General features: G+C 40.4%; 1 protein-coding gene across 1 annotated transcript; it reads right to left on the reverse strand.

Annotated features, from left to right (window-relative positions):
• Positions 1-668: 668 nt before the first annotated feature.
• On the reverse strand, positions 669-10,123 carry FBXO47 (F-box protein 47). The gene is made up of 10 exons (XM_050911926.1): positions 9,943-10,123; positions 9,353-9,523; positions 6,456-6,532; positions 5,840-5,917; positions 4,639-4,747; positions 3,556-3,732; positions 2,824-2,970; positions 2,066-2,208; positions 1,496-1,655; positions 669-787 (listed from the first exon to the last, which is right to left on the reverse strand). The coding sequence occupies exons 1-10, from the start codon at positions 10,121-10,123 to the stop codon at positions 669-671; spliced, it is 1,362 nt and encodes a 453-aa protein (XP_050767883.1).

A 10,123-nucleotide genomic window follows, 5' to 3' on the forward strand; every position in this document is an offset into this window, starting at 1 on the left:
TGGTTAAAAGGCAGCTGTAGTTTGAGGGGAAAAAAAATTGCCTTGCTTGATCAAAGCAGTCAAATGCTCTCAGGAATCACCTCTTTCTGCTAAAACTGAATGTACAATCTCTGGAGCGCTTCTGTCACAGAACGTGAGTGAGAGAGACCCTGGCAAACTGGGAAACTAGCTGTGCTTCTCCAGTTATGTCTGTCTCTTTCTCCTCCGATTCCCAAGAGAAAACAAAATGAAAAGATCAAAATGTTTTTGGTTCTGAACTAAGATAACATTCTTCAATTTGTGTATGCACATCAAATATGAAAACCATGTCATTTTTATTGTGTATGCAAACATACACAGTGGGAAAAGAACGCAGTTTATGTTCCCAACCCAGAGGCCCCCAGCCTGCTCCCTCCGTGTCTTAACGCAGCCTCAGAGGAGCAAAACGCGCAGAACTCCGCTGCGAATGCTTACAGGTCCCCAACGGTTCCATGAGCTCATTCAGCTGGTCTGACATGTACGTCACGAGCTTCTCCCACTGCCACTCCAGCTCTTACTGGAATGGAAATTTAAGAAATAATTGGACACTGCTTTGCAAATGTGTAAAAAAAAAAAAAAAAAAAAAAAAAAAAAAGAAGAAGAAGAAAAATCCAGCAGGAGTAGAGCAAGAGTCCGTAAAATTCAGCGCATCAGACGGCGTTGCTGTTGCTTCTCATGGTCAGGTACAGGATTTCTTTATGGAAGTTTGCTTGTGCATTTACAAGGTGGAACAAATTCAAAAAGCTGCTGTCCTCTTCATCACGCTCCCCTGCCAGAGCAAAGAAAACCATTTTAAAATGATCAGTGAAACTGAATTACTTCTTTGAAGATAAACCTTACTCATTCAGTGTTTTCAGCAGAGGCTGAATCAGCAGCCCCGCTTAGATTTACGAGGCATCAGCTACTGCACCTGACGGCAGGACAGCTGTGAAATAACACAGGAGACTCTCTCCAAAATTCCTTCACCAGCTTGTCCAAAGACGGACAAGAACAATTGCGCGTTAAGGCAAAAATCTGTCCTAACCGAGCAGGCCGTTCGTCTTTACAGCTTGCCATCACAATCAGTCTCGAGGTTTTATCAAGGCTGACAAGCTGTGGAGAGGGAGCAGCGGCAGCGTGTTGAGTGGAACAGGCTGGCTGGCAGCTGCTCCGAGCCTGTGTTTAGACACAGCCCAGAAGGACCTCAGGCCCAACGCTCTGGTGGGATGCGTTTTAAAAGGCTGTTGGTTTCACCGTCCGTGGCCCTAGGAATCTCTTAGACAAGAGAGACCGGTTAAAATAAATGTCTCTTCCCAATTATGCCACTCGATATGTTATTTTATGTTACCAAAAAACTTCAGGCACGCCAGTATTGCTCTGCCTGGTGAGGGAGGGAAGGACAGGCTGCCATGCCACGCTAACCGTGTTGCTTGATGCCTTGGTCAGTGCTAGCTCCTGATTAAAGAGCTCGTCCTGGCTCGCAGAGCCGCAGGCTTACCGGACAGTACTGCCTGGAGCATGTCCATGATCATGTGAGCAAAGGCGTTCTCCACACACTGCAGAAAGTTGTTTCTCTCCCCTGGAGTGCTGAATACTTTGCAGACCTTCTGCATCATTTTTACTGCCCAGTCCATGCAGTACAGGTCCTTCTCACAGACCTGACGTACACAGGGAATAGTAGAAACACACCTTTTATGATGAGTACAACGCTATAAAAGGCAAGATTAAATCTTAGAATTAACTATTGATTCTAATGAATGACTGGATCGGTTGCAGCCATGGCCTGGAAAACTAGGGCTTGTTATGAGGACACAGAGGTTGCTCTCGTTGGCATGCTAACGGAGGAACTTCTCAACCTTTTGCTAGTGGTACTTCTCCTCAAGGAGAGGCTTGCTAGCTTGCAGAGATGTGCTGGACAGGGACCGGAGGGTGGAAGAGTAGTAAGCCTCTTGCTGGACTTACTCCTGGTGTGTAGGAGTAGATGGGGAAACAGCTTTCAAGTCTGAGAAAGCGAATCTGGGGGTAAAGAGACAAAAGGCCCGCGCCTGCTCTGTTCAGCAGTACTCACCAAAGCCAGGAAGACCACGAGCCTGCCTAACTCGACGGCTCTCCCGTTCACAGCTTTACTGGCCATGAAAGTGAAGCAAATGTTGTTTCCACTCAGAATAAGAAGCCGAGCGTTGTTCTCCATGAGCCACTCCCGGGGAACAACTTTGTAATAAAATAGAGAGAATTTTAGTGATCTTTGAACAAAAAGAAAGGAGTGCCGCAATAACTATTCTGGACGACGTGAATTTATGAATTGTTGGCTTTGATAGCTAACCAGAATTTGCGAGGGGACACGCTCTGGAATACAATTGCAGCAATGAAGTCGTATAAGCAATTCCTACTGGCAGTACAGTTAGAGCTCTTCACGATAGCTGCCGTGATACAATCCCACCCAAAACTAACTTTCAGTGTAGCCGTTAACATTGTTCAGTAGAATTTTGGCTTGAACAAACATTATGTTTTCAGCTTACACAGCTTGGACGACGTTTCCTTAATAATGGCTAGACAAGACTTGAATTTTAAAGGCTTGCACGGATTCTTAAAATATTTCACAATGGGGAAAGACAGCCTGAATTTGTAAGCAGCGCTGGGTTTCTCTCATCCCCAGCTACTGCCTGGCTTCCAAGCGTAATGACTTTTCCAGTTACGCCACAGCTACCGTGAGGAATATTGCAGTCAGTTTCCCAAGGCACCTCTGTGTCTGAAACACACTGGTTGCCAGATTTGGAGGACATGAGCATATAATCCTATGGATTAACGATAAAGGCAAAAACACACCTGACAGCTCATCCACAAGACTGATAACATCATCTGCTGTCCATTCTCTAGCTTCTGTATCATACAGCAGTTTAATTGCATCTGCTAGACCTTTCAGACTGGTCTCATCTGTTGGTCCTTCTATCATTTTCTGCCAAACCACATGTCCTGAGCAATACATTAATCACAACTGCTATTAAGTGACAAAGTTATTATTATTTTTTTTTAAACAAGGAGGGTGCTAAACTGGGCCTTACAGCAGAGTCAGAGGAGGGGAATTCAGGTAACACAACTCAGGCTTTGTGACAGTGAGATTTTTTTCCATCTGTCGTTTTACTAGGGACAGTGGTAGTTGCAGCATGAATCAAAGGGCGATTTAAAGAAACCCAGGTCTAATAATTAAGTGAGAAAGCATGCTTTTCTTCAGGGAAACAGATGCTTCTTTGAGGTGCATTCACGCTAACTCTACCCTAAGCAGGGGAGAATAGAGGAACAGAGGTGCAATTTCTTCACTTGAATTGTAACTTTTTTTTTTAATATATATGGATGTGTGTGTATATATATACACACACCTATATATCATTTATGTATTTTATGTATGTTAGCGAGGTCTGGCTAAGCAGAACGATTTTTTCTAGGCAATACAATTACATTTTATTTGCATAAAGCTCGGTTTTCAGAAATGCTGCATCCTGCAAGGAAATCTCATTCTCAGGGAACAGAGTTTGAAAATTAACCCCGCAGACTACTCGCCATCGAGAGAGGACACTGGCCCAAAGATGATATACAGCAGGCGAGCTTGATTGACCATGGGCCACGGCTTTAAAATACGAGTCAACCAAAATGCGGAATCACTTCGATGAATCCAGTGGTTCAACAAGACGCTACGACAGTATAACCTTATCCGCAGCTCTAGCTTTCGGGCACTTCCTGGGGTAAAAGAACGTAGATATTACAAATCCATTAAGCCTCGCACAATACAGATGATTACTTTTTTTTTCAATAGGAAGAGAAAGAAGGATTTTCTTAAAGCTGCCCAAGAACATCTAGGGGGATTTAATTAACTTCTCAGCCGGAGCCTGGCTCTTTTGGATACGTTGCACTAATTCAGGCCATAGAATCTATCGACGCACCCTCTGGTACCTTTCTGCAGCAACTCACGCATGTCTTCCAGGGTGCTCAGCTATGTTTTTTGGTTTCTGGTTTTTGGCGTCAGTAAGTGGAAATAGGAGGAAGTGTGCGTATGGCTGTGTATAAAGTGTTCCACAGAAATACCCAGTTCTGTGCTGGGTAACATGAGAATTTCTTGAGAGGCATGTGCCACGTCAGTGTTGTGTTTCAGAAATATTAAACCTAACTTTTGACTGCATCACTTTATTTCTACGTTGGTTCCTTTCCCATTGATCTCACTGGCGTTGGTGTACAGTAGGAAAGATTCAAGTCCATGTTACTGTTTACATATATACATAACTTATGCATTGGTTTGATAATGGAATGATTCAAAAAAACCTAACCGCCTCTCAGGACAACTCTCTTCACTACAGGATATGTGTTAAAGACAAAAGCACTTAGCTTTGCTTTTGGTGAAGAAAAAATAGCTGTATTCATCTATATGAAGGCCAAGGATTTGCTTTAGAATGCCCACTTTCTGCATAATACTGGAGCTAACAGTACGTACATGAGACTCAGGAAAGGATTGGTGCTACAAGGCTTAGCTGAGCTAAAACATTCTCAATTCTAGACACATTTTGTTTGCAGTAATCAAGATCCATTTTCTGGCTTCTCCATGATAGCGCATTTTGATTTTGTAGGACTTTAGTCTGCTTTGATGATTACCCGGTTTGCTGCTGACAACTGTCTGTACTTTACGGGGTAAATTGCTCAGTTCACAGAGGAAGTTAAAAACCCGGTGACACTCTAGTTCATCCCAGCCTGCTGTTAGGATCTGAAGATTACAAAAGAAAGGGGGTAAAAATGAATAGATTGAGCCATAGATTTAGATCACAATGCCATTTCTCATATTAGATAAATACAATCTGTCCTGCAATTTATCAGAAGAACAGAGAGGGAAGGTTCTCCATACCTGGAGTGTGGTGCCTGCACAGCATCTCCCTGATGAGTGTAGGGAAACCATTATCTGCTACGGAGGTGCTGTACATTATGGCGGAGGCTGTACTTAAGCTTAATGCAGCCCAGAATCAAAAGCTGCTAATGGTGTTCCACATTCAGGCCCAAGATCTTATTTTTGAACCTTATGTGGAAAAGTACCCAAAGGTATTTGCTACAAAGACAAATGTCCCAGCACAAATTATCTGTAACTCTTAACCGCCGAAAGATAATCACATTTTTTGTATTATCTAATACGTTAATGCTGCATACATATACAACACCTGTATGCACAAGTTTCTAAGACTTAAAAGCATTTAAAATGTGCTCAAAATGCCTGTTCTTCTAAGAGAGAAAAAGTTACTCTCCAGTAAAGCCTCCGTTACGGCAATTCTAACACTTCACAATCAAACATCTCAAGTAGTGTTAAAAAGGTCCTACCCTTAGCATTTTATCGCATATTTGCAATCACAGTAGTCATTACAGTAAATAAGCTGTGGATTGCTGTACTAATTCATTTGACACTGGTTGTTTTTTTTTTTTAATTAATTTTAAGCTACCACAAGCTAACAAAAATATTCTGGCATATGATGTGTACAGCCATTTACTTTTAAACTAAACCATCTCTGCTCTTGATTTGTGAATTTGAAGCTGTGTAATAAAACGCTCCCCTTCTCCCGTGTCTTCTTAGATAATAAATCGCTAATCAAAATCCAGACCAAGGAATTCTCAAGAGTCAAATCAGCAACGTTAACAACCAGAAAGGAAATTCAGAGAACTGTGTGAATAAATACCTTCCCCCCTATACCCCAAGGCTCAAAACCATCTTATACTTCTAAATATCTCGCAAAAACACAGATTAATTTAGAAAACTACCTTATTTTTCTTCTATTTTTGTGATACTTGCCTTCTTTCCATAAAGATACTGTACCTGTAAAAATACCCCATAGCACTGTAATCCCAAACAATGCAAAGGACTTGGACAACCATTAAGTTTAAAACAGGAAACCTGCAAGTGCAAAACACTAGTAACTTATCTTAACTGACCATAAGCTAATTCCTATGATTGAAAATTCTCTGTACTACTAGTGTACATCAATACTGATTAGAGAGATTCAGAAGGATCCCCTTCCCTTCTTGTATAAGGAAACAAGTTATAGTACCTATGTTATGGCTTAGCATTAAGTTCCAAACTGTGGTCAAATGAGTGTGCAACCCTGTTTTCAGGAGAGTAATATTTCTATGAAGAGCTGTGCTCTTCCACTGCAAAATTTCTAGTAGTCCACAAACTGAAGAAAAGTTGAAAACCACTCATCTTGGAATATGAAATCTCAGTAGAACAGCCTGGTGTTCAATATGCTGGCTTAGGCTTTTCTATTGTTATTAAAAAGAGAGTGATTTCAAATCAATTAATTCATTACACAGTAGTAATAAACTCCAGCAAAGGGACAGTAAAAGGCATAATTCAACTAGCAATTGCCTTATAGAAATGGTATTGTAAGTGCAAGGGACAATTCACAACACTAGTGAAAGGAACGTGAACTTACTTCTGAGAGAACCTTGTGTATGTACCTTAGCCTATCTTTGGTAGGCAATAGAAGTGTGCATCTTTTAAGCAACAATCCTGTGAACAAAATGAACACATACACGACTATGAGTGTACATACATGGCACATACATTACTGAATTAGCTTAAGCGTTCACATCACATGCATGCACGCACCAGTGAGGAAAAGCTGCTGCTGCAAGGCGAAAGGAGCAGCACAGAGTCGTAATCTGTGCTTTGGGGAAGGGGTGTATGCTTTTGTAGCGGGGATATCTTTTACTAAAGAAATGTTGTCAGGGCGTATGTGGGCTTCCTGTGCCATAACTTGTTTGTTGTGTTGTTTTAAAGTCCCTGTTAGTCACAGTCAGAGCCCTATTAAAATTACTATATTGGTTTTAGAATTACAGCTGTTAAAAATATTGGAAATAAATGTTACTTGTTGCACCTCTTTTCACAGTAGCCTGGGGAATGCTGGTTTTCCCCTTACATCATGGAAAGCTGAGCTTCCAAAATTTTTTCAAGATAGCCACATGCTCTAAAAAGAAAACATTCTAAACTGTGTTAATGTAAAACATAGCTAAGAGGTAAAATTATTTTCCTATACAGGACTGAAATGGTATGTGTTTAGGATGTCAAAGTCTGGAGTTCATTATAGTGTCGAACAGCTGTTTGTTAAGCAGCATTTTTTTCTACACTACTGATAGAAAATGGGTTAACAGCTTGCTCTTCAAAAACTTTTACCAGAATTAAAAAAAAAAATATATCTTGTTTGTTAATTAATCAAGAAATGCACAGAAAAGCATGTACTTTTGGGGGGGGGGGGGGAAGGAAACTTTTTTTTTTCTGAATTGTCAGTCTCCCAAAAAATACATAACTTCTCCAATGTCAAAAAGTACTTTATGCATTTACTGTGGTTCTAAATTGACTCTTCCCTTATTTAGAAGTGTGTTAGCATTCCTACATGACAGACATAATTTATTCATCAGCCTAGGACATGGTCCAAAGCTCGGTCAAGTCAATTTTCCGTTGACTAGATTAGACTATGGAGAGAACTCCCTGAAGAATAGTTGAAACTGTTCAGACAGCGTAGCTGCAAATCAGAATACAGCCATCAGTGTGGGGAAAAATTATGTCGAGTAAAAAGGGCTGAGCAAAAGGTACTGCTCCTGGGTTTGTACAGCAAAATCCCCCCTGTGCAGAAGGACAGTGCCACGATCATTTATAACTCAAGTCCCTTTTAAACAATGACTGAAATTCTGACCCCATTCCAAATATTGGAAGATTTTACCATGGATTTGAGCAGAGCCAGACTCCTCTGAGTTTAAGTGAGATTTATGTAATGTGTAGACCCTGTTCAGGCTCTCTGAACAGGAATGAATTTTTCCCATTGAGTCCAGTCTTTCCTGCTGTAAAGTAAATATTGATTTTGCAACTGACCTCTTAACAAAAACGTTCTCTTGAGCCTTCCACCGATGACACACATATTGCCAATGATCTTTATATTTTGAATATGTCATGTTTCTAGTTTTAGGCCTACTATAGCGATGGGTTTACACCTACATTTAAATAACAAGTTGCCATTTTGTATGTGGTTACTACAAAGCCCAAACTAATTATGATTTTTTTTTTTAAGAATTGTAGGGTTTCAGGCTTCATTTTTTAAATAAAACACTACGATTATTTTGAGCTACCTCAAAACCTACATGGATTGCTTACATGGAGGTCTTTGGTCTAAATGACTTTAACAGTGTTCCTTTACCTTGTGTATGCCTTTATTTAATGTCTTAAGTTCAAACCATACTTGTAATTCTGCATCTAACCATGGCATCATTTTATTTCTCTGTCAAATAAACAATGTTTTTTCAATCAGATAGGTAACAGTAAACAGATACGGATCAAATTATGTTTTAATTTAATTTGCTTCTCTGCTAGAACGCTTTAGAATGAATTAGAATCAATGTGTTTTAAAAATCAGCAGAAAAGTTAAAAAGGAAACAATTTTGAGTTTGAGGCTGTGCAGCACTCCTCATTAGCATTGAACCCATGTTATTTTGATCTAGATTTCTATTACGCTTTGCCAAAAGAGGTCTGAGCAGCTGAAAGAAAGAACAAGTGAATCTTTTCACCCAGAAAGGGTTTGGTTAGCACACAGTATACCATGACAGCAAAAGTGCAGACATTTTCACGTTGCCCTTAAGCTAAGAGCGAGAGGAAAACGTGTTTTCAGTCTTTGAACTCTGATACAAAGCTGCCAAGGAGAACGCTAGTCACTGACAACTGTGATAACGTCTTTGTGACACCTCTTTTCTAAGAAGTGGAATGTCATCTGCCATACCTCTCAAGTAGACTATCGAGCAGTCTTTCTGATGGCAACTGTTGTTGGTCACTTTAGAATGAGGCTGGGTTTAAGTACTGCGGCTACATTTCCCAGACTGAGGAATGCGAGCTGCTCCAAAGCGATACATGAAGGCAGTCTGAACAGCCAAATTCCTTCAGCTAGTGTGGGGCCTGGGCGTCTTTTTCTGCTGCAGTTTCCAGTGGTGGTGTCCAAACAAACTAAATTTGGAAACACCTACTACTGAGACCTGATCCTCTGCCCAACCCCGGCTTGCCATTTAATAGGAAAAAATAAACATAGAGGAGGCAGAACATACATTATTTTTTCCATAACTAAGAGGTTTTGGAATCATTTCAGGTAATTTCTCCCACCTCCCCCCGCCAGTTAATGGTATTTGAGTGGGCTATTTGGCATGGGGAGGAACTTCACTTTCAGAGGGAGCTGCACGAATCATTTGGGCCACAGCCTCAGCATTTTACCGATCGATGCATATAACAGAAGAAACCTTTTAACTGAGTTTGGTTCTCCTCTAATTGTTACCATTTGCATTAAAGGATCACCTAGAGATTTGTAGTGCTCTAAAATATAGGATCCTTCTCTCTTGCCAGGTAGCTCAAGGTTATGAAAGTCTTGCAATAAGAGCCTTCGGTTTCCTGATGAGGTTGAGATGTAATTAATAAGGCGGTTGCTGATGGTTTTCGACACCATGCTCAGCATGCTGATATCCTTCACTGAAAAAGCAAAACCCAGTATACTTGTAAATCTTTACTGCAAGAAAAATGCTGATCTCTAGTCAATAACTTTATCTTACTTCAAAAATAGGCCAAGAAATAAGATTTACAAATAAAATTTAATTACTGTTTATTTCCTTTGCCAACAAAGTGTAGTAATTAGAAATGGATAGATCTGAGGAATGCTTTTCACACATAATAGGCAAAATCCACTTCAAATAGTTTGCAATTATCATTTAAATTTTGGTCATTTGGTTCTTCATACATAAAAGCTGAAAATTCAGAGAGTAAGTCACATAAAATGTCTTCAACTAGCTAAAAGCTAAAACATTTTAAATCATAATGGCTTCTTCAAAACGGAAAACTTTTGTGGTAATTTTCAGATATTGGAAGTAATACCTTCCTTATCAGATTCTCACCTGAAAGATAATTCAATACCATTTGAAAGATCTCCAATGGAAGTGTCTGAAAATAGCCAAGTGTTGACAGAGATTGGGAATCTGTGTCCAAGATACTGCAGCGCTGCCTGGAGCGACGGTTACTGCGTCTGTATTTCTGGTTAGGAATCAAGGTGTAGCTGGTCACTGCAGTGGATGTCAT

Source organism: Gymnogyps californianus, chromosome 28 (assembly GCF_018139145.2).
Source record: "Gymnogyps californianus isolate 813 chromosome 28, ASM1813914v2, whole genome shotgun sequence".
In the NCBI taxonomy this organism is placed as follows: Eukaryota; Metazoa; Chordata; class Aves; order Accipitriformes; family Cathartidae; genus Gymnogyps; species Gymnogyps californianus.

Coding starts and splice junctions, on each gene's coding strand:
- FBXO47 (XM_050911926.1), bottom strand. CDS start 10,123: ATGACATCCACTGCAGTGACCAGCTACACCTTGATTCCTAACCAGAAA. Junction 6,533..9,352: donor AGAGCACTACAAATCTCTAG/GTGATCCTTTAA, acceptor TTTTGTTCACAG/GATTGTTGCTTAAAAGATGC. Junction 1,656..2,065: donor TCGTGGTCTTCCTGGCTTTG/GTGAGTACTGCT, acceptor TGTGTACGTCAG/GTCTGTGAGAAGGACCTGTA.